The 25161-nt window shown below is 41.1% G+C and overlaps 1 protein-coding gene across 2 annotated transcripts; it reads right to left on the bottom strand.

Annotated features, from left to right (window-relative positions):
• Positions 1 to 1704: 1704 nt before the first annotated feature.
• DYNLT5 (dynein light chain Tctex-type family member 5) lies at positions 1705 to 24845 on the bottom strand. Of its 2 annotated transcripts, XM_060206382.1 has the most exons (5): positions 24228 to 24845; positions 22544 to 22678; positions 14328 to 14419; positions 5028 to 5152; positions 1705 to 2240 (listed from the first exon to the last, which is right to left on the bottom strand). In XM_060206382.1, exons 2-5 carry the CDS (start codon positions 22657 to 22659, stop codon positions 2037 to 2039), a joined length of 537 nt encoding a protein of 178 aa, XP_060062365.1. In that variant the 5' UTR covers positions 22660 to 22678; positions 24228 to 24845; the 3' UTR covers positions 1705 to 2036. The 2 variants fall into 2 exon arrangements, with proteins under 2 accessions (XP_060062365.1, XP_060062366.1); XM_060206383.1 differs by lacking the exons at positions 14328 to 14419; positions 24228 to 24845.
• Between the last annotated feature and the right edge of the window lie 316 nt (positions 24846 to 25161).

Below are 25161 nucleotides of genomic sequence, written 5' to 3'. Positions count from 1 at the left end.
TGCATAACTATAATGTCCTCTTCCTAGGCTCTGCATTATTATTATTTTTTAAAAGCAGTTATTTTTATTGAGATACGCTTGGCATAGGACTGTCTGTATACATTTCAGGTGGACATGCTCATTTGTTTCATTTCTGTGTTGTAACATGATTACCAACTTGGAGTCAGCTAATAGCCCTCAGAGTTTCCTATTACAAGGCTTTTTATAGCAACCAGCTTGCTTCCAAGTTAGTTGCAGTTAGTGAGTTTTTACTGTAAAGTCTTAAACTGCTGTATAATTGTTAGAGTTCACTACTGACTATTGAAATTACAGTGAATGGCAACATGATGCTAAACTGTCTCCTTTTTGCTGCGTAAAAGCCTTCATGTTTTAGAATTACAATTCCTCACATTGCCTGCAACAGATGGCAAGAAATTACCTCATGGGGATTTTAGAACTCTTGAAATCACACTGTTTTATAATGGACTTTCTATAGCCTAAAGACTTTTCTTCAGTCTGATTCGTTTATGCAAAATTGGTGTAAGATTGCTCTTGTTTTTGTTCCAGAAGGGTAGATGTCTGCAAACGTGTAATGAGGAAAGTAAGCTCATTTATTACTGTATTTAGGATCTAATCCACATTGAAAAATAGCCAGTGGAGATGGACAAGTATTAGTTATAATAAATCATTTCTCACATACATGCTTCCCAACAGGGAAAACAAAGAAAGTTGATTCATTTCTGAAAACCCACTTTAAAAGTCAGAGCAAGCAGAAGGAAAGGCATTTTTAAAAGTATACAATTTTTTTTTAACCGCATCCCATTTTGGGGGTGGGGTGGGGTAAGACACCAGTTCCGAGTTAAAATTATAAAGCATAGGACTGTTTTCCTATTTGCAAACTCTTTGTGATAGGAATCACATATCACTTTTCCCCTTTGAGTTGCTCATTTTCTCCATATGTGTCCAATTTGTCTGTGACCTTTAACAGATGCCCTCCACGCCGCCCACACACCAGCCAAGATGTCACAGAATCCTTCTGCACCGTCGTACACAAAGGCCGAAAGCTCTGTCAACAGAAGTGATCCAGGCTACCAGCTGTGTTAACCAGCAGAACAATAAGCAGTTTTAGCCCTGTAGATGTGAGTCCCAGCCATTCAAAAACACACTGGGTCACTTTAGTATGAAACTGGTAGGAACAGAATAGTAAATACCCAGGCTTTATTTCAGCTGCCAGGTGTATATTTTGTGTAGATGTGCACTGCTGTAGGAATACCTTTTCAAAGACACTGCCAGGCTGTGCATATCTAAAAGCAGTATCTCTTTCCAATGCATGACTTTATGTGTTAGAGATACACTCACTATTAAACATCATGTATATTTAATACTGCAACGTCTACCTCAGTGCACCCAAAAGCTTTTGTTCACTTTATCGTTTCCATTACTGAACAGCCAACACTCACTTCTCCCATCATTTTGTAAAAGTGCAGGCACTCACAAGAGCTTCTCATTTTAGCTAGTAAGTCCCGTGGGACCACAGTCCTTGTTATGGAATCATTAATTCTGCCTCAGCAGTTTCAGCTGTCAGATCCATGTAACAATAATTGCAGTTAACGAACGCTGCTCAATTTATTAGGAGCAACATGAAAACCAGTATTCTTTGATATGCTATGCAGCACTCGGCAGATGGCCATTTGTGTATATACCACCTCGAGTATTTCACTGTCATTCGGTGGTTGGATACTTTGCTTTATTTAAACAAAAACATTTCATTTAAAACAGCACAGAGGAATCCCACTCATTAAGGAATAATTAAAATAGCGTTAAAAGTTATATTTAATAAGAATATATCTGTGAAAAAGGTGTAGTTCCTTCGTTGGATAGTGAACATTCTCTACTATACAATTTTCCTCTCCTCCAATCCTTACAAAAGTATATGAAAGTTCAAAAATGTCCTTGCTTGAAAGACGAGTGTTGTTTTGGGCAGTGAGAGTTTTGTGTGTAGAGAGAGAGCTTATTTCTTGATTTAAAAAAGTAAGAAGCAGAGTTAGCATTTTCAATCACTCAAAGTAAACTGCATAGACATTTGCAAGTGCAAAGAGAGAAAAATTTCTGAAATCACAAGATGAAAAAGCATCGGTTTTAGGATCCCAGAGGCATCTGCTTCCAATGAGTATGCTCTGACCCTCCAGTTGTCCAATGTAAACAATGACAGTGAGCTTAAAGCGTGGAATCATCAAGTCTTTGACCCGGGCTTTAATCACCTAGAAACGAACAAGAAAAAAAGAAAGGTTCTCACTAGACCAGTTGGGCACTTCAGTCTTAATCTTTGTAGTAAACGTAGCAGCTTAGTTTCAGACAATACTTTAACAATTATGGAATGATAACTCCGGTTTGCTTCAGGTATTGTCCTCATGAAACAGGACATCTGGAAACAAACTGGGAGCAGCAGCAATAAATCCACATCTGTAAGCCACACGGAAAATGAAGCAGGCACTTGGAAAGCCATCCAGAGCACACACTTTTGAGGATTCGCTGCATTGAATCATTAGATCGTTGCTGATCTATGTTGTGAAGGCTTCTCTTGGAATAAGGTCCATATGACATGTATACTGTCTCCTTCATATTTAATAAAGGCAGCATATTTAGATACACCGGTAACTTGACTGATTATGAATTTAAAACACTTTTTTTACTGAAAAAAAAAAACAACAACAAAACAAGACATGGTCAGGGAGATAGGCCATGCTTAGCTCACAGAATTTACCTGTCACCACTTCCAGATCTAAGCAATGCTCTAGTGTTTGTAGGCCTCTCTCTCTCTTACTCTCAAATAAATAAATAAATAAATAAATAAATAAATAAATAAATAAATAAAGGAGATGGCTGTGTGGTGGCACACCTGGTTGAGCAAACATGTCACAGTGTGCCAGGACTCAGGTTCAAGCCCCAGGTCCCTACCTGCAGGGGGAAAGCTTTGCGAGGCGTGAATTAGGGCTGCAGGTGTTTCTCTCACTCTTTAAATCCCTATTCCCTCTTGATATCTCTCTGTCTCTACCCAACAAATAGTAATAAAGATTTTCAAAATGTTCAAAATAAATAAATAAGTAGGGGAGTGGGCAGTGGTACACCGGGTTCAATGTACATCTGACTGTGTTCCAGGACCCTGATTTGAGCGCCCGCTCCCTACCTGCAAAGGTAGAAGTTTCATGAGTGGTGAAGGAGGTATGCAGGTGTTTCTATCTCTCTCTCATTTTCTCTGTCTTCCCATCCCCTTTAAACTTCTCTTTCCTACCAAGTATAATAGAAAGGGGGGGGGGAAGGCCAGCAGGAGCAGTGGCTTTGTAATGTTGACACTGAGCCCCGGTGAACCTGATGGGTGGTAGCGCAGCAGGTTAAGCGCACATGGCGCAAAGCACAAGGACCTGCATCAGGATCCCGGTTCGAGCCTCCCGCTCCCCACCTGCAGGGGAGTCGCTTCACAGGCGGTGAAGCAGGTCTGCAGTCTGCCTTTCTCTCCCCCTCTCTGTCTTCCCCTCCTCTCTCCATTTCTCTCTGTCCTATCCAACAATGATGACATCAATAACAACAACAGTAATAACTACAACAATAAAACAATAAGGGCAACAAAAGGGAATAAATAAATAAATATTTTAAAAAGAATTAAAAAACAAACAAAAAAAAAATAAAACCAACCAAACAAACAAAAATCTCTGTCTTTCACCTCTTATTTCATACAGTTCCTTCCATGTCTGTGCATTTGTCTTGATCAAAGTATAATCTTTCAATAAATCTTCACCAAAAAATAAAACATTAGAAGACCACCATAAAATCAAATCCTATAATTTTTCTACAAAGAAATCTGGTCGTGTTAGCTTTTTAGTTGATAAAAGTAACAATGTTTTAAATGTATTGTAAAACCATATGATCTGATGGCAGGGAGGCTGTCTCAACCATTAAATTATTAGACTCTTTACAGTAATTCTTTTTTACAAACAGAGAGGTGATATATCTTTATACAGAATCCATTCAAATGGTAGACATGATGGCCATAGAGAAGGGTTTTCTAAACACACTTGTACACACATACACACACCAAAAGTGATCTCTTACTTTCATAAAATATAAATGACCCCTGTGGAGAGCAGACTGGAGAACTCTCAGAAAGCTAGAAGTGGACCTACCCTATGATCCTGCAATTCCTCTCCTGGGGATAGATCCTAAGGAACCCAACACACCCACCCAAAAAGATCTGTGTACATCTATGTTCATAGCAGCACAACGTGTAATAGCCAAAACCTGGAAGCAACCCAGGTGTCCAACCACAGATGAGTGACTGAGTAAGTTGTGGTATCTATATACAATGGAATACTACTCAGCTATTAAAAATGGTGACTTCACCTTCTTTAGCCCATCTTGGATGGAGTTTGAAGATGTCATGTTAAGTGAGATAAGTCAGAAACAAAAGGATGAATATGGGGTGATTTCACTCATAGACAGAAGTTAAAAAACAAGATCAGTAGGGAAAACTCTAAGCAGAACTTGGACTGGAGTTGGTGTATTGCACCAAAGTAAAAGACTCTGGGGTGGGGGGGAGAGGGGTTAAGTAGGGGGTAATGAAGAATTGTTATTTGGAAATGTTATACATTTACAGGTTATTGTATTTTACTATGGAATGTAAACCATTAATCCAATAAAGAGATACAATATATATATATAAATGAACATTTCTACTACTGCTGCTGCACATTAACTGTTCTCATCAAGAAACAGAAGCATGCTTTCATCAAATACTTTACTTATTTTTTTAATATTATTTATCTGTTATTGGATAGACAGAGAAACTGAGAAGGGATGGGGAGACAGAGAGACAGAGAGACTCCTGGAGCCCTGCTTCACCACTTGTGAAGCTTCTCCCTGCAGGTGGGGACCAGGGGCTTGAACCTGGGTCCTTGTGAACTATAATGTTTGCACGTAACCAGGTGCGCCACTTCCTGGTCCCCAATTTTTTTTTACTTATAGTTACCCCTTTAGGCAAATAACACACTCACCTCAGAAATTTTTTTAGCCTTTAGTCTACAGGACTCTGGTTCATACTGTGCCTCTTGCAGGTGTTTAGTTAACACAGCTTTCAAAATATGATTGACAACACCTACGGGGAAATTTTTTGTAGGACCTGGAAAAAAGATGAAATTTCTTTCTAAGAAGCAATTTCCAGTCATCTTTGCCCACTGTGTAGATTTATCAAAGGAATATTAACATATGGAGAGACATCTGATGCTATGGGTGACTTCTATAAAAGGAAAAAAAAAGTACCTCTCATTTGGTTTCCTGTCAGGTTCTCTGGCAGAGAATAAGATGACAATAGACTCCCTGCTTACCAGACTACCTAATAAGGTTTTCAGTAACAGAGGGAAATTGAGAAAAGAGGGAGGGAGAGAGAGAGGGAGAAAGAGAGAGAGAGAGAGAGAGAGAGAGAGAGAGATGCAGCACTGCTGAGAGAGAAAGAGAGACAGAAAGATAGACACATGCAGCACTGATGAGAGAGAGAGAAAGAGAGAGAGAGAGAAAGAGAGACATATGCAGCACTGCTTCAACACTTGTGAAGCTTCCCTCCTACAGGTGAGAATAGGGGGGCTTGAACCTGGGTCCTTGAACATTATGACATGTATGCTCTAATGAGAGTGTTACCACCCAGGCCCAGAATCAATATCCTTTAAAGGATGCATAGACATTTTACTTTTGCTCTTTATTGTCTTTAAGCGAGGACCCCTTCCTTACCTTGTGCATTTGAAAAATAATGACACAGGGGCTGGGTGGTGGTGCACCTGGCTGAACGCGCAGGTTACAATGTGCAAGGACCCGAGTTGAAGCCCCAGTCCCCACCTGCATGGGGAAAGCTTTGTAAGTGGTGAAGCAGGGCTGCAGGTGCCTCTCTGTCCTTTTCTATCACCCCCTTCCCTCTTGATTTCTGGCTGTCTCTAGCTAATAAATAAATAAAGATAGTTAAAAATTAAAAAAAAAGAAAAATATTGACATGTTATTCAAGATCAGCTCAAATGTCTTCCCTCCCAGGTAGTTTTCTCTCTCTCCTCAGATAAAAATAATCCCTTTTCTTTTTTCTTAATCCACCAGGCCCTTACCACCATGTCGGCTCTGAATTCACCAAATAATAGTATTGAAATACCTATTTTCCTCCCAAATAAAATGGTAAGAAAGATCAAATACTGTCCTCAGAGTCTAAAATAGTGCTAAAGGCATAAGGAATATTTGATGCACGATTTCTGAGTTTAAATAAAACGATACACTTTATAGATAAGCGCCACGGTATAGATAACGGCTATTTTCATTGAGTGTTTTCTACATGTCAGGCACTGTGCTAAATGTTTTACTTTTATTACCTTATAACGTCTTCCAATAAATTTCCAAGGTGAATCTTTTACTACCTTTATTTCCCAGATGGGAAAACAGAGGTTTAAATGCATTGAGTGACTTTCTCAGAATCACACAGGGGCCGGACTGGGAGGTGTGTCTCAAACTATCTGATTCTACAGCTTAGATTCTTTATTTTATTTTTTAGTTTATTTTCCCTTTTGTTGTCCTTGTTTTTTATTGTTGTTGTAGTTATTATTGTTGTTGTTGATGTCTTCGTTGTTGGACAGGACAGAGAGAAATGGAGAGAGGAGGGGAAGACAGAGAGGAGGAGTGAAAGATAGACACCTGCAGACCTGTTTCACCGCCTGTGAAACGACTCCCCAATCACCTCACTAGTTACACGGCCACATCACTTTATGACATGAACATGAGCCAAAGACTTGACCTGCACAGGTTCAGAAATTATTTGCTGAATTAATATGCATGAAAAATGGACATCAAGATTTATATGTAATTCTAGTGAATAGCCATCCATGCCTTTCAAGAGTCATTTTTTGATGACCATTACTCAGGGTACAAAGCTAAAGTTAGGACAATTCTAGAAGGGTTTAATAGAGAGATAGGAAGGTCTGGATAGGATGAGAACACTCAGGAAGGACAGAGTACAGTATCTCAGGTGTGTTGCCTCTAGCCTGCCCTAGACTTCAGGACTCTAATGAAGGAAACTCTCTGTCTTTAAAAATTTTTTTTATTTATTTGTTTATTTGATATAGAGAGAAATTAAGAAGGGAGGGGTAGCTAGGGAAGGAAAGAGACAGAGAGAACCTTGTAGCCCTGCTTCACTGCTTGTGAAGCTTTCACCAGGGGCTTGAACCTGGGTCCTTGTGCTCTGTAATGTGAGTGCTTAACCAGCTGTGCCACTGCCTGGCCCCAAAGGGAACTCCCTTAAGATCTCAAATGAGGCATACAGAGAACGTTCTCTTGAGAGCAGTTTACATCCTAATGATGAATAGAAATAGACAAGAGCCTACAGATAAGATGGAAAGATAAATACATCAACTCAAACTCTGCCTCCTTCTAATATCTTGTTAAAGTTTCCATTGGTTAATGTTAATTGAAAGTTAGACCCTGTGCCAATATTTGAGTGATGTCAGTTTCCTGGATAAATAATTAGTATTTTTTTTTTATTCTGATGACTAATAGGAACTGTTCAGCTAAATTTAAATCAGGATAGGGAATTAATCTGAACATGAAAATCAGGGACATATAACACAACAAGTATAGTCAATCACCATATTTAATTCTCAGAAATCTCTGCTCTACAGGCCAGAGACAAAACAGCTGCACATCAGTGAAGGGTTGACCTTGACTGTCCCTGTTTCCACGGTCACAGAGAATTCCAACCCTATGACCAGCTCACAGGCATTTACAGGCTTCTGTGTCACCTGCCTGTGGATCTTTTCAAGGCTTTGCACTCACATACTCTTGTGAAGTAAGGTTAAATTGAAAGCAATAACGCTCTTATTAAGTAAAAAACAAACAGACAAACAAATCCTACCTTTTTGAATGGAACTAAACTAGATCATATCCTCAGATCAGTATTTCTCTCTTTCTCTCTCATAACCGAGAACTCATGATACATACACTTCACTGGACCTGTGTCATTACGTGGAATTCAATGCATCTGTGTATTATGACATGTGTGCATTGCTCCATCCAGAAAATAGTCAATTACTTTACTTCAGACATCTGCCTATTTAGCTTTTTTTTTTTTTTTGCTTCCAAAGTTATCGCTGTGGCTTGGTGCCTACACTATGAATCCACTGCTCCTGGCAGCCTTTTTTTTTTTTTTTTTTTTTCCATTTTGTTAGATAGGACAGAGAGAAATTGAGAGAGGACAGGGAGAGAGAGGAGAGAGAGAAAGATAGACACCTGCAGATCTGCTTTGCAGCTTGTGAAGCAGGTGGGGATCTGGGGGACTCGAACCCAGATCCTTGAGCAGGTCTTTGCACTTAGTACTATGTATGCTTAACTGGGTGTATCACTGCCTGGTCCCCTGCCTAGTTAGCCTCTTTGTTCTTTGGGAAGGGCATGTTCACTTCTAGGAGCTCATCTCTTTTAAAAAAAATATTTTATTTATTTATTTTCTTTTTTTTTTGCCCTTGTTTTTTTTTTTTAAATTATTGTTGTGGTTATTATTATTGTTGTTATTGATGTTGTTGTTGCCAGATAGGACAGAGAAAAATGGAGAAAGGAGGGGAAGATAGAGAGGGAGAGAGATAGATAGATACATGCAGACCTGCTTCACTGCCTGTGAAGTGACTCTCCTGCAGGTGGAGAGCTGGGGGCTCGAAATGGGATCCTTACTGGTCCTTGAGTTTCGCACCATGTGCACTTAGCCTGCTGTGATACAGCCCAACTCCTAGGAGCTCATCTTCTTTATCATGTAGTTCATACTACCTAGTGAGCCATCCTATAGTCACCGCTTAAATACCAGAGGACTGCTCAGCTCTGGCTTCTGGTAGTATTAGGGATTGAACCTGGGACCTCAGAGCTTCACCTATGAAAGATTTTTTTTTTTTGCATAACCACTATGCTATCTTCCCAGATGCCAGTTAAAAAAACATTCAGTAGCTACAGTCCATTCTTAAAACACATTGAAGTGTAGTAATGAACTTTATTTTCGCACTTTTTTTTTTCCTTCAGCAAAATTTCAAATTTTGAATTATTCATTGTCTTGCTCAGGCTGGGATAAAGAGAGTCAGTGTTATATTGTTGAATTCCACAACAATCTCTCAAAGCTACTCTTAGGTCAACTAAAGAAAATTCTAAAGATTTATACTCCCCCCGCCCAAGAATGTTCTTCCTTTAGTAGGAAAAATGTTTTTTAACAATAAAAAAAAACAGACCTGAAGAAGATTCAGGAGAAGAATGAAAGAAAGAGAAACATGTATGTAAAAACAGATCTTGGTTCAAGTTCTCAGCTCCCCACCTGAAGGGGGAGTCACTTCATAAGTGGTGAAGCTGATCTGTGGGTGTCTGTCTTTCTCTCCCCCTCTCTGTCTTCCCCTCCTCTCTCCATTTCTCTCTGTCCTATTGTATAAAAAAATGAGAGAGAGAGACAGAGACAGAGATGGAAAATGGCCTCCAGGAGCATTGTAGGCACTGAGCCCCAGAAATAACACTGAAGGCAAAAAATCAGGACCTAAATGCCTGCGGTCTCATGCTTAATCCCTGTCATCACCACATGCCAAAACGGAGTGGGTTTGAGCCCCGGCTCTCACCTGCAGTGGTAAAGCTTTGCGAGTGGTGAAGCACTGTTACAGGTCTCTCTCTGTCTCTCTCCCTCTCTAACTCTCCTTTCCCTCTCGATTACTGGCTAACTCTATCCAATAAGTAGAGATAATAATAATAATAATAACAATAATAATAATAAAGAAATACAAAGTGGAGTACTCATCTGGTGTCTCATAATAGTAAACATAACTTTAAAAAATAGATTTAAGACAGAATAGATAAAATATGGTTATTTAATGTGTCTTCATTCCCCAAATGTATGTAATGATAATTATGGTATATAATTTTTAGAATTAAAGAGGTAAGATATTTAAGATGCTCAGAAAAATACTATACCCACAACACTCATTAAGTCATTATTGTCCAGGGGGTGGGCAGTAGCACACGTAGTGTGGAGCACTATGGACCAGCTTAAGGATCCTGGTTCAAGCCCCCGGGTCCCCACCTGCAGGGGAGTCGCTTCACAGGTGGTGAAGCAGGTATGCAGGTGTCTGTCTCCCTCTCCCCCACTCTGTCGTCCCCTCCCCATCTCTCTTGATTTCTCTCTGTCCAACAATGACAGCAATAACAACAAGGTCAACAAAATGGCCTCCAGGAGCAGTGGATTCATAGTGCAGGCACTGAGCCCCAGCGATAACCCTAGAGGCCAAAACCCAAATTATGATTGTCTTTTTTGTCATGGCTGCCACTTCATACGGCAAAAGATGGAGATTGCTCTTGCTACGGAGGCAATAATGTGCGAGTGGCAGTAAAGGAACAGGTTGAGGTCAACGAACTCTAAATCCAAGTGAGGTGATCTGTGGTAGAATAGAAATGGAAACTCAAATACCAACCTCAAAAGGAGCAAACAGATAGGAAAAGGGAGGGTAGAAAGGACTGGGCAGTATGACCAGTGTCGGACATCCAAGGCCAACCAATCATCAAAGACCTAGACATCTGGCCAGAAACTCTCAAATCTCAAACTTAGCTTCACCTCAGCTGGCAGCAGCAGGAAAAGTGTTGAGAGGGCTAGGCCAGGAAGAGAGGGATGAACATGGGTTGTCTTTTATTCTCAGTGATTTAATGTGAAGTCCTGGAGTAGTAAGACTTCTCCTTTGAGAAAAATAATACTATTTAATTGTATTGTAGATATAATTGATTAAGACACAATTTAAATGCATCATTTAATGCTCAGAGTATCCTTATGAGTTACGGACTCTTATCCCTACTTACAGATAAAGAAACTGAAACTCAAGGATGGTAAGTGTCTTGTCCAAACGTCATTTATTTAGGAAGTGGGGAGATTAGTATGAGAATTCAGATATATTGGATCTTATAGCCTGTCTTCTGTACTCATATTTCAGCAACTGTAAATGGTGTTTTACTGAATAAGTATATTTTCTTTTTCTTTTTTCTTTCTTTCTTTTTTAACCAGAGCAGTGGCTCAGCTCTGGCTTATGGTGGTGCAGGGGATTGTACCTGAGACTTTGGAGCCTCAGGTATGAAAGTCTCTTTGCATAACCATTATGTTATCTACCCTCACCAGTTATTTTCATTTTTTTCCCATTCTCTTCTTCCCTATCTTAATTCTACTCTTGTTTAATCTTATTATTGCTGGCTATAATTACTCAGATAAGGGGGGGGGACCAAGGGGGACAAACATGCTAAATATTTAAGATCATGCACATATTATTAGAGAGTGAAAATAATTAAATTACAATAGTGCTAATGATTGACTGGCTTTTCCTGTTAATCTTCTGGCAAGTACTGTGTAGATACTAGAAATATTTACCAGAGGCCTACGCAGTGCCATTCAGAAACAAAATTAACTCAGAAATAAGTAGAAGTGAAACTATATTTTCAACTAAGCATTAATAAGATCTATGTTGAATGTGTAGGAAATAATGGATCATCAAGCATAAAGCTATAACTTACACCGATCGTTTTGTACAAAAGGATGGAAAATACCCTTTAGACATTAAGGGGTTTCAAAAATTACTTTCCTAGCTTGCTTCAACACACCAGATTTCTAATGCTGATAGGCTAGTATAACTTGCTTCCTTTGGAAATAAGTTATGAAATATATCTTTATAACAAGAAGCACATAGCTTCTTATTTTAGATGCATTATCCTGCTCAAATCTGATACAGAACTCTTTTAGCATGCACAGCCCAAAGCCAAAAGAATAAGATCTTTTTAGTTTCAAGGGGGTGGGATGAGTCGGGGGAAGACTGGGAGGACTGGACGTAGCTAGTCTAACTGCAAAATCTAGGGGTGGCCAGCTGGATTTAGAACTAGGTGATGACAGCTGACCTGGTTCTCTCAGTCTCTGGCTTTCTGTGGGATCAAGATGTCTTGTACTTAAGTTCTGGTTCCAGAGACTAATATACTTCTCTGATAGCTCAGACATTTTCTGAACTGAATCAAAAAGATTTTCATTGACTCGACCAGTCAACGAGTTAGAGACCATCTGCAAGTCAGTCACTGATCCACTTTTTAGTGTCGAATTTCAGTCGAATGTGATGTCCACACAAGGTAATGATGGCAGTGCTGGGGCTTCTCCCCAGAAAACTGAGTAAGGATGCCTGACAGACTATAAAAGTAAATTCGAGGCTAGGAATATTAGTTGCTTATATCAGGCTGTGAACCCCCCAGTAAACTGATTAATTATGAAGCCTCTTAATCCATGGAGTCTTGGGAATTGCCGTAGGAAATGGGCTACCAGGCCTAATGGGATATGCTGATGGTCTATAATTTTCTTGGGGTTAACTGGCTACAGGTGAAACCACTCTGGCCCATAGCGTCTTCCTTTGGTCATTGGTAAGTCTCTGTGGAATTTTCAGAGACCAGCAATTATATGTGGATTTAGATCACAGTGGGAAGTACAGATTTAGAGAAAACAAGTGGGTCTAAACATGAATGGGAAAAGATACTCACTATGGACTGCACTTGGGAGTACTGGGGCAGGTGCAAAGATCTTTGTTTTCAAAGATACAGAACCTCAGTGGGAAGGGATAAACATTTCTGTCAACAGGGGACCAGGGGACCAGGACTTATCTGTTTTTGCCTTAAAGGCTTTTACTTCCATGTACCAATAACATTGGTTGATTTTGTTTGATAAAACTTTAATCACCTGGGAGTAGGGCAGTAGCGCAGTGGGTTAAGCGCAGGTGGCGCAAAACGCAAGGACTGGCGTAATGATCCGGGTTCGAGCCCCTGGCTCCCCACCTGCAGGGGAGTCGCTTCACAGGCGGTGAAGCAGGTCTGCAGGTGTCTGTCTTTCTCTCGCCCTCTCTGTCTTCCCCTCCTCTCTCCATTTCTCTCTGTCCTATCCAACAACAATGACATCAATAACAACAATAACTACAACAACAATGAAAAACAAGGGCAACAAAAGGGAAGAAATAAGTAAATAATAATAAAAAAGAAACTTTAATCACCTAACTTCATAAGATGACTCCCCCAAAATGCAACAAAGTTCTTTTTTTTTTTTTTTTCTGAACTGCCTCCAGAGCTTCACTAGGGCTCCATGCCTGCACAGTTCTACCATTCCCACTGGACTAATTTTTATTTTTAGACAGAAAATGAAAGGCAGAGAGAGAGGGAGAGAGAGAGAGAGAATATGAGACAGTGGGGAAACAGAGAAGAAGACACACCAAGGCACTGCTTCCCTGCTCGTGAAGCTTCCCTTGGTCCAATGTGGCAGCTACGGGCTTGAACCTGGGTCCCTGTGTATGATGAAGTGTGCATTCTATCATGGAAATCATTTTCTGGCTCTCCAGCAAGCTTGTTAGCTCAATACTACACAGTCTCTTAGTGACTTGCTTGGCATTTAGATAGCACTGATAGAAAAAGTGGACGATGGGAGCTGGGAGGTAAGGCAGCAGGAACCTGCCAGATATACGTTTGAAGTCCCAGAGGTCTCAAGTTTGATCTCTGACATCAGCGAATGCCAGAGTGATCTCTCTCTCTCTCTCTCTCATGAAAATGAATAAATAGTGGTAGAGCGGTAACTCACCAGGTAAGGCAAGTGAACTGTCATATGCAGGACTCAGATCCAGGCCCCAGAACCTCACAGAAATCTCTAGTGCTGTGGTGTCTTTGTGTCTCTCTTTATGTGTCTAAATCTGAATGAAAAATGACCTGCCATGGTTAAATCACACATGTAGAAGGCTTCAGCTCCACATTAAAAAAAAGAAAAGAAATAAATCTTTAGGAAAGCAGGTAATGAGTGTTGGTTCTACTTTACAGAGGAAGAAATTAAAGGGCCATCAAATCACTTAATAAGGGAGTCGGGTGGTAGCACAGTGGGTTAAGTGCACATGGCACAAAGCATAAGGACCGGCGTAAGGAACCCGGTTCCAGCCCCCGGCTCTCCACCTGCAGAGGAGTCGCTTCACAGGCGGTGAAGCAGGTATGCAGGTGTCTATCTTTCTCTCCCCCTCTCTGTCTTCCCCTCCTCTCTCCATTTCTCTCTGTCCTATCCAACAACGATGACATCAATAACAACAACAATAAAACAACAACAAGGGCAACTAAAGGGAAAATAAATAAATAAAATAAAATAAAATCACTTAATAAGTTAGGTTACTTGTTTGTGTTAAGGTCAAAGATAATGACAGGCTGTCAGATATTACTTCAAGAAGTACCATTCACAGAGCTGTAAGCTTAAAACAAGTGTGAGAAATAAATGAACACACCTAACTGATAGGTGTTCTCCATCCGAACTGTTGGATGAAAGCCGCCGTCTTGCTGGGTCAGTTCATCCATGCAAGACGCAGTATTCACAGACCTAAAGGCGAGGGGATAAAGCAAAACACAGGACAGCAGTCAGTCAACGGTTACGAAAATTACAGTCTGGCCAAGAAAGTTCAGGCAAATCCTATGTTAGTATCCCAGTGACACATTTACACCTTAAAAACATTTTAAAGCTAGAAACATTCAAATCTCAGTGTGATTTTGCTGAAGTTCGGTGCAATATGTAGCTCAGTTTGATTATCCAGAAAATTTTCCTGGGTTGATCTGTCTGTAAAAGAACATGGGCTCAGAGGCTATGGGCAGTTGAGTCTCCACCACAGATGCAGAAGGGTGAAGGTCACAGAAAGGACTAGGAATACAGGAGGAAGCTTAAACTGCTAGGAAACAGCTCTAATAGCACACAGGGTGTTCTCAAGGGGTCACTATTGTATGTGCCTAACAAAAACCTCAATAGCAGAGTTAAAAGTTAAAATGAGGACTTCATCTCTGTGGTGGAAGAGACCGTGGTTCACTCAAACTGTTGTAAATCCATAAGCATCAGACACCCTTTACAGCATTGAGAAAAGGGTCCGTGTTGGTTAGCAAGGTAATATAAGCTTATCCAGGTGCTAGACGGGAGACCCAAGCAAGAAGGAAACCCCAAGGTCTTTAGAGTGCCACTTAATTGCATTCAGAGGAAATTCAGCTGTCACTAATCAAAGTCTCAGAACATTCTGCCCTGTCTCTCTCCCCCCTGTGAAAATGGAGGTTAAGGCAGATGTCATTTCAAAGAAGATGATGACAGAATTGTGGATGCTTGTGTGTGTGATGCACACTTTGGTGTTCAGAACGCCCACTTTCCACACAGGGTATCTGTGTGCGTCAGCTTAGTAAGAAAGAAATTTGTTGTTAAGATTTGGGATTTTTTTTCTTCAGCAAGGAGTTTAAAATAATTAATGACTTAACCTTCAACTGTTTCGGATGAGTGAAGTTCTTGAAAATTCATTATTTTAAGAAAGCCAGGTTTTCTTAAATATATTTTTTAAGAAATTTCTTTCCTACAACACAACTTAGTTGTTGCCATAGTGTAGTGGTTATCACGTTCGTGTCACAATACAATTTACACAATAAATGAAGGTTTATCCTCCAATCCAAGAAAGTGATGTAAGAAATTCTGGTAGCTTTTCTTTCAGGAGGGTTTTCTGGATTAGTGACTTAGGCTCCATTCTTACAACACCTGCTTCCCTCAAATTTCTGGTGCCCTTTGAAATAGCAACTAACCTGTTTGGCCTCATTGGGTGCAGGTGTTGTGGGCAGTACCAAAAATGATAGCTTCTGTTTAGAAGACCCAGGATCACATAAGCCCCTAGATTCTGAGATAAGTTGATCTGCCCAGTATTATACACACTCCTTTCAATTGAGCTAAACATTTCCCACCAGTCACCTCATTTTACCATCACAATGCCTTGTTAAGTAAGTAAGAGAACAATTACTCTGGCTATTGCAGAGATAAAGGGAATAAAGCAAAGGGTTTAACATTATACATACAAGAAAGACAGCTTTAAGTTTCTCCCAGTCACAAAGCCTTACATATGTTCATATCTGACGGATGAAAATAAGGGGTAATGACTTCTTGGTCCTCTTAATTACTGAAATTAAGATGTTCTAGCACAAGCTTATAGAAGGCATTGTTAAAAAAAAAAACAATTTCTTTTGCGTGTGTGTTTGTGTGTCTTTTTCTTTTCATGTTTCATTAGGGAAGTAATGACTTAGGAGATAGCTGCTGTCACCCAGTCTACTTTCTGATTCTCTGTAGGTGTCTGTACAAAAATCCTACCACCAGCCTAGGTCCTCCACCACCACTGTGTACTGGGCTTCTAATGTCCCCTCAGCCTCCTAGCCCTACATCCCCACAACCTTGGTCTTGCTGCAATAGACCACATCTTGACCACTTCACGCCTGTGAGAATGTCATACATCAGAAAAGGTAGCAGCAGTAAATGCTGGAGAGGTTGTGGGGTCAAAGGAGCCCTCCTGCACTGCTGGTGGGAATGTCAATTGGTCCAACCTCTGTGGAGAACAGTCTGGAGAACTCTCAGAAGGCTAGAAATGGACCTACCCTATGATCCTGCAATTCCTCTCCTGGGGATAGATCCTAAGGAACCCAACACACGCATCCAAAAAGATCTGTGTACACATATGTTCATAGCAGCACAATTTGTAATAGCCAAAACCTGGAAGCAACTCAGGTGTCCAACAGATGAGTGGCTGAGCAAGTTGTGGTGTATATATATATATATATAATGGAATACTACTACTCAGCTATTAAAAACAGTGACTTCACTGTTATCAGCCAATCTTGGATGGAGCTTGAAAAATTCATGTTAAGTGAAATAAGTCAGAAACAGAAGGATGAATATGGGATGATCTCACTCTGAGGCAGAAGTTGAAAAACAAGATCAGAAGAGAAAACACAAATACAACAGACTGCATCTCGTGCATAAAAGAAAAACCAAAAACAAAGTATTTCTCTTCTAATGAACAACATAATAGAACTCATAGAAAAGTAGAGTTGACGTAAAACTCTTGTTAGTGCAAGTAGAAGTCTCAGACAAAAAAGCAAGGATTTTTTTATTTAAAAAAATATTTATTTATTTTCCCTTTTGTTGCCCTTGTTGTTTTTCATTGTTGTTGTAGTTATTATTGTTGTTGTTATTGATGTCATCCTTGTTAGATAGGACATAGAGAAATGGAGAGAGGAGGGGAAGACAGAGGGGGGAGAGAAAGATAGACACCTGCAGACCTGCTTCACCACCTGTGAAGTGACTCCCCGGCAGGTGGGGAGCCGGGGGCTCAAACCCGGATCCTTACACCGGTCCTTGTGCTTCACCAACTCCCAAAAGCAAGAATTTTTATGAGTAGTTCTCATTCAGGCTTTGTCTTATGTTACTGAGAACTTGATAATCAGCATAGTTGATAGCTTGATAAGGATCATAAGGGCAACTTTATCTATTTGTTTATTTTTTAGGTAGAGCCAGACAGAAAGGCAAAAAGAGGAGAGAGAGGTTCATCACTGTGGCACTCCAGACTACATTTTATTTAATTGTCTTCCAGGTCATTTCATTGTTCTCAATGTTTCACTGTTCTAAAGAAAACCATAATTAACACTGTTTCAAGAACTGCCATTGACTTTCTTTCTCCTCCTCCTTCTTACCAGAGCAATGCTCAGCTCTGGCTTATGGTGGTAGAGGGATTGAACCTGGGACATTGGAGCCTCAGACATAAGAGTCTCTTTGCATAACCAATATGCCATCTACTCTTGCCCACCACTTGCTTTCCAACATTGTTTTCCCTAACTTTGTGTGTATGTGTGTGTGTGTGTGTGTGTGTGTGTGAGAGAGAGAGAGAGAGAGAGAGAACTACACTTCAAAATAAATAATTATTATATATTTTTAATTAATTCTTTTTTCTTGCCTGCAGGGATTTTGTTGGAGCTTCTCAGCTACACCATTGTACTTGCTCCTAGCAGACTTTTTGCTTATTTGTGTTTTTAGATAGAGGCTGAGACAGAGAAAGAGAGACAAGGAGAAGAGAAATACCACAGCAGTGTTCCACTGCTCAGGAAGCTTCCCATTTTCATAGTGTTCCCATATGGTGACTGGAGACTTGAACCCCGTTCCTTATACATGGTATAGTGTATATTCTAATGAGTGAGCTATCTCCTGGTCTCAATAATAGTAATTATCCTCCTCCTCATCCTCCTCCTTTAATCAGAGACCTGCTTAGCTCTCATTATTGTTATTGCTACTCAAAAATGGCTTGAGAAGGGATTAATGCAGATGGCAAGTACAGCAAGGTTTAGATACATATAAGTGTTCAAGTTGTACTCTTGAGCTTTACATAATATTTTAAGTCCATAGAATTTTAACTAAAATTTAAAAACAAATGCAGAATCAATTGGAAGTTGACATAAACTACTAGAGAAAACACTGAACAAATGAACTAACATAGTCCTGAGGCTAAGATAACATTTTGTAGCCCAATGTAAACTGAGTTATTGTGGATTATAATCATTTGTAGTGTTGCCAAAAACAGACTTGGAGTTGACCTGGATACAGGATAACTGTAAGAAATTGTCCATCAGACAATAAAAATCCATCCTTTCTATACTAAACCTGGCTGACATTGTCAAATGCTAGTCCAATATGTGCAGGGCTATATTCTGGTAATGAAGAAAAGATAATCTACCTGAGAAACTGGAATATTTCTGCTTAAAAAAGAGAAATTCAGTCTACCTTATACTTTTTTTTTTTTTTTTTTTTACAAATTTGCTTGGCAATCTTTAAATGGCACAGAATAAAGAAACCATATCATTTTGCTATGACTGCTACAAGTAGAAACAATATTTTCAATGAAACCTCACCAATCACAACATTATCTAATTCATATGGATTTAGTTCATGTTGGTCCAATTCATTTTCAAATATTTTCACTGCCATTATTGCTTAGAAATCTTGAAGCTGCTAAAAGACATTATATAAATGCACAAGTGACCTTGAAGCTATTGTTACAGTAGACTGTAATCTGTTTCTTCTATGTACAACCACAAAGATGCTTCAAACTACCATGTTTTTGAGAGCGTCTTCTAAGCATGCCTTCAAAAAAAAAAAAAAATCCCTGTTACCAAAGATATGTGCTGCCTCCCAGTGGAAATATTTTAGAGTACACAATGAAAAAGAAAGATTAAGGGCAGATTTTTAATTTAAAAATATTGATTTTATAAGAAAGAAAGAGAGAGTGGTGGTGGGGTGGCACACCTGGTTGAGCACACACTGTTACAGTGGCAAGGACCTGGGTTCAAGCCCCCGGTCCCCACCTGCAGGGGGAAAGCTTCAGGAGCAGTGAAGCAGGGCTGCAGGTCTCCCTCTCCCCCTCCCCTCCCCCTCCCCCTACTCTCTCTCTCTTTCTCTCTCTCCTGCCTCTCCCTCTCCCTCTCCCTCTCTCTCTCTCTCTCTCTCTCTCACACACACACACACACACACACACACACTCTCTCTCTCTCTCTCTCTCCTGCCTCTCCCTCTCTCTCACACACACACACTCTCCTGCCTTTCCCTCTCTCTCTCACACACACACACACACACACTCACTCTCCTGCCTCTCCCCCCCCTCTCTCTCACACACACACACACACTCTCTCTCTCTCTCCTGCCTCTCCCTCTCTTTCTCTCCTGCCTCTCTCTCTCTCTCTCTCTCTCTCTCTCACACACACACACACACACACTCCCGCCTCAATTTCTGGCTGTCTCTATCCAATAAATAAATAAAGATAATTTAAAAAACTAAAAAAAAGAAAGAAAAGCAGAGTATGCTCTAGAATATGCAGAGAAAGAGGATTGAACCTGGGGTCTTATCTAAGCAAGTCTTTGCTTTGTTGAGTCATCTCCCTGGCTTCCAGTTTCAGGGAGCAAATGCACATATTGTTCTTTTGTTTTTCTTCATTCTTTAAACACACATTTATTGTCCACAGTGTGATAGGAAAAGTGGGAAATATCAGTGATACATACTAGAGGGTCTGCCTTTGACGAAAGTGTGAAATGTAAGACAAGCAACGTACAGCAACTCAACTACTTGGAAACATTTCATCCCTTGTATTAATATTTTAATGAGTGACGTGCTTAAAAGAATTTTTTCTGGGGCTGGTTGGTGGCACACCCAGTATCATGCACACACCACTATGCTTTAAGGTCTGGGTTCAAGCCCCTGCTCCCTACCTTCAGAGGAGAAGCTTCATACATGGAGAAGCAGTGCAGCAGGTATCTCTCTTCTCTTCTCTCAACAAGATCCAAAAAAAAAGAAAAGCCTGGGGGCTGGGTGGTGGCACACCTGGTTGAACACACATGTTACAGTGCACAAGGATCCAGGTTCGAGCCCCCAGTCCCCACTTGCAGGGGGAAAGCTTCACGAGTGGTGAAGCAGGGCTGTAGGTGTATCTCCGTCTCTCTCCCTCTCTATCTCCCCTTCTTGATTTCTGGCTGTTTCTATCCAAAAAAAATAAATAAAGTAAAAAAAGAAAGAAAATCCTTTGATCAGTTGGAATTAACATTTACATGGACCTGTGAGCCTAACCTGTTTGTGAGCAAAAGAACTTTCCCGTTCAGTTCACTGTTAGTGAACTGCAACAATTATTCACTCGATTAATCACTGTTTGTTGGTCAAAGGCTATTTATTCAGAGTGCCTACTATATAGCAGGTGTCATTCTAGATCATTGGCATAAAAAAAAAAAGGAAAAACAACAAAACCAAAAACAAAATCTCAGGAGGGCTGGAAATGATGGCCAGATTAGAAGAATCTGTGCTAAACTCGCATTGCCACAACAGCCAAAATATACCAAAAACATGAAGTAACCTGCACAGGAACAGAAGTGAAACTCAGATGCGTAAACTCCAAGGTAAAGTACAAAAGGATAACACACAGCTGATAAAGAGGCAGAGAGGTATCCTCCTTAAGAAAGAACCCCTGGGAGCCGGGGGGGGGGGGGGGGGGGGGGGAGCGGGGGGGGGGGGTGTAGCACAACCGATTAAGCGCACGTGGCGCAAAGCGTAAGGACTGTTGTAAGGATCCAGTTCGAGCCCCCGGTCCCCACCTGCAGGCGGTGAAGCAGATCTGCAGGTGTCTGTCTTTCTCTCCCCCTCTGTCTTCCCCTCCTCTCTCCATTTCTCTCTGTCCTATCCAACAACGATGACATCAATAACAACAACAATAACTACAACAACAATAAAAAACAAGGGCAACAAAAGAGAAAATAGATACATTAATAAAAAAAGAAACATGCTAACTGATGATTTTAGGAAAACAAGATGCATCTTACTACAACATAAAAATACAATATGATGAAAGCACAACCCCAATACCAACTAAAACAGGTAATATTTACATTGCATGCAAATTCTTTTTTTTGTTTGTTTGTTTGTTTGTTAGCCTCCAGGGTTATTGCTGGAGCTCGGTGCCTGCACCACGAATCCGCTGCTCATGGAGGCCATTTCCCCCCTTTTTTGTTGCCCTTATTGTTTTATCGTTGTTGTGGTTATTATTATTGTTGTTGTTGTTGTCATTGTTGTTGGTTAGGACAGAGAGAAATGGAGAGAGGAGGGGAAGACAGAGAGGGGGAGGGAGAGAAAGATAGACACCTGCAGACCTGCTTCACCGCCTGTAAAGCGACTCCCCTGCAGGTGGGGAGCCGGGGGCTGGAACCGGGATCCTTACTCGGGTCCTTGAGCTTCATGCCACCTGCGCTTAACTCGATGTGGTACTGACCGACCCTCTGCATGCAAATTCTTTCTTTCATAATTTGGAAGATGCTTGAGATACTCAGCTTATGGATAACTGTTACTTCTGTGGAGAAATGCTGATGTAGAAATAGATTCTGGGACTGAATCTAGGCTGTTCTAATATCGTCCCTAAGAAGCTGCCTTCCAAGTAGGTTTACTGCTCTTCCTTCCTTCCTTCCTTCCTTCCTTCCTTCCTTCCTTCCTTCCTTCCTTCCTTCCTTCCTTCCTTTTTCTCCCTTATCAGTTTGTGTTCTGTTGCATAGGCAGACTATTATATAAGGTAACTGGTTTCTGCATCAGATTACTTGTTTTGTTTCTTCAAATGGCAGTGAAAAAGAAATGAAAATTTTAAAAAGAACGAATTCATCTCTTTAGAAGAGTAATTGGTATGACCAGTGATAGCTCCTCTGTAGATTATGTATGAGGTTCTTGATGTCAACACACGAGGGCATCCTGTGTGCCACAGAAACAGCAGTGCTGTAGTCACCCTCACCCAACCCCTCTGAAACAAAAAGGAGGAAAAAGGCATCTGGAGAGTGGGAGTGGTGTACACACACAGAGTAAATGCAAGTTGTTTCAAGAGTTAAAAAAAAAATACTTGTTACCCTTTGACACACTAATTATACATGTGGGAAACGAACCAAGCAGAGACTTGGCAGATGATGAATTGGAAAAAAAAAAAAAAAAAAAAAGGAAGCAAGCAAGAAAAAAAGCAGACTTAAAATACCCCAGTGATTGGGGACTGCTTAATTAGCTTATAATTCTGAACAGAAAAAATATTGTGGTACCCTTTAAAGTGTATGGGCAGAGAACTTGGCTTATTCTGTAAAGGAGTCTCAGTTACTTACCCTCTGGTGTGTCGATGGACTTCCTTCTTCTGATAATCATGAGAATCTTGAGAAGACACACTCTCTTTCTTCTTTTTTTTATGAACTGTTTTGTCCTTAACATTTGACGTCATCATAATTTGTGGAAGAAACCCTCTGTAAAATAGCAAACAAAAGTTCTGGAGCTTTTTATTTGGTATAGCACAGAGGCTTTTTCTAAATAACACACACACACACACACACACACACACACACACAATTTCCTACCATTTTTGAATGGGGAAGTGGAGTTCCTTAAGAGTGATATTTAGTATATATTGGTATTCTGTTCAGTATAACTGGACATGCAAATACTCTGATACCTTGTGAATGCAACAGTACGCTTTACTCACACAAGTGGATATTAATTAGCAGCAAATATGCTTACGTACAGGAGAGGTTAAATCAGTGAAAAAAGATAACCACGTGTACATGTTATACTGCAGCATGAGAACCAGGTTAAACTGTCCCCAATTTAATCTTCATAAAGAACTTGCTGATTGACATTTGCTTTGTTGCTGTAGTAAGTTTTTAAAGATTCAATTATCTTTCTCAACAGGTGTTTCTGTTTTTTCTTTTTTAAATCTCTAATGAAGAATAACTCATATACAATAAAACTCAGCAAGTGTATATACTTATGTAGCCACCGACTGTGCTGAGATCAAAAATGTTTCTATTGGGAGTCAGGCGGTAGCGCAGTGGGTTAAGCACAGGTGGCGCAAAGCACAAGGACCGTCATAAGGACCTTGGTTCGAGTCCCCGGCTCCCCACCTTCAGGAGGGTCGCTTCACAAGCGGTGAAGCAGGTCTGCAGGTGTCTGTCTTTCTTTCCCCCTTTCTGTCTCTCCCTCCTCTCTCCATTTCTCTGTCCTATCCAACAACGAAGGCATCAATAACAACAATAACTACAACAATAAAACAAGGGCAAAAACAAAGGGAAAATGAATAAATTATTAAAAAATTTTTAAAAGTTTCTATCAGTTCTTCCCTCACCCCAGCCAAGGACCATATGTTCCTTTACAAAAATTCCCTCGACTTCCATGCTCCAGTAACTACGGGTGTGCTCTCCATAAGCAAACGCCAGTTTGTGCCCGAATGGCTTGTTTTTCCTCCACCAAACACCAGTGATTGACTTTGTAGTGAGCAAATAGGACAAAACTTTTTAAAGTAATTTGTTGGAAAAACCTACTACGTTTTCACTGTGCCCTGTTAAAAAGCAGACAATAGGGGCTGGATGGTGGCACACCTGGTTAAGCACACACGTTACAATGCGCAAGGACCCAGGTTTGAGTCCCCCTGCCCACCTGCAGGGGGAAAGCTTTGCAAGTGGTGAAGCAGTGCTGCAGGTGTCTCTCTGTCTCTCTCCCCCTTGATCTCTCCCTTCCCTCTTGATTCCTGGCGGTCTCTATCAGATAAATAAAGATAAAAAAATTTAAGAAACTTTAAAATACAGGCAGGTGGGGGAGGGGGGCAGGAGGGGGGGTGGTTCAAGGGAGGCAAAGGTCAAAGCTCAGATGTTGGGTCACTATTCATTCATATGTTACAGGGAAGGAAGAGAAGGATTCAGAGAAGCAGAGGCCAGGGCAGGCCTCTTCTCAGCAGTGGGACCCGCTTTGTGATGGTCCTCCCGCCCTTTCTCAGGGGCAATGCAGAGACAGAGCACTTACTTAGAGCTAGACTGGATCTGCCTGTGCGGCGCGGTTTGGCAAGGTGCCTCCCAGAGCTCAGGTTCACCTCCGCGGAGGGGAGCACCCGGCCTCCTCTCCCGGGTCTGCGGGAGCTGCTTCCCTGGGCCCCAGGTCTGTCTCCAGGGTGACCTGGGCAAACAGAGTCTAGGCCCGCCCCCAGCAGACGACTGACCAGCAGCGTGGTCCTCCTACCAGCTACCAGAAGGATGGAAAAGACCTCCGTGTCCCTGCTGGGAGAGTTCTCTTCCTGTGTTTTAGGGTGAGTGGCCGCTAGGCTGGAGGCGATCCAGATTCTTTCTCCACTGTGGTGAACCTCTTGTATTCAAGATGCAACCCCCAGAGAGCCGCATCCTGGTTCATTTTCCAAACAGTGTCATAGGGCAGGGTTGGGAAATGCTGTAGCTTCCTAAAACAAAGAGTGAGTCAAGCAACCCCTTCCCTTCCCAGACCCTGGCACTAATGCGCCCGCCCTTCTCTCCCCTGCAAGGGACCGCCTGGTTGATTATTAGGCTATTTTATGAGCGTTTACATTTGCCAAGCGTTGGCAAAATAGTCGTTTCTTTTTCTCTTTTTAATTGTCCCGACAACTATGCCATGAAAATGTGCTGATTTGAAAACTGAGATCCTAAGATATTCAGTAATATGCGCCCCCTCCCCCCCTCCCCCCCCCCCTCCAGGTTCCTGGTACTCGTGGACTTTTCTTGCATCACAAAGGGGGTTGCGTAACTTTTCCTGACAGTATTCTTTCCTGCCCATTAATGTTTCAGAAGCTCTGGACTGGAACCTTGTTGGGGCTGACGGCCCTCGATTCTGGAAGAGTATATAGGAGCACTCAGCTGAAGCTAAGACAACACACGGGGTTACCCGTAGACTTTTAAGGGTTAGAATAGCAGTGAAGAAACAGAATTTACAA

This window comes from Erinaceus europaeus, chromosome 13 (genome assembly GCF_950295315.1).
Source record: "Erinaceus europaeus chromosome 13, mEriEur2.1, whole genome shotgun sequence".
Taxonomy (NCBI): Eukaryota; Metazoa; Chordata; class Mammalia; order Eulipotyphla; family Erinaceidae; genus Erinaceus; species Erinaceus europaeus.
This window is presented reverse-complemented; position numbering and strand designations above follow the sequence as displayed.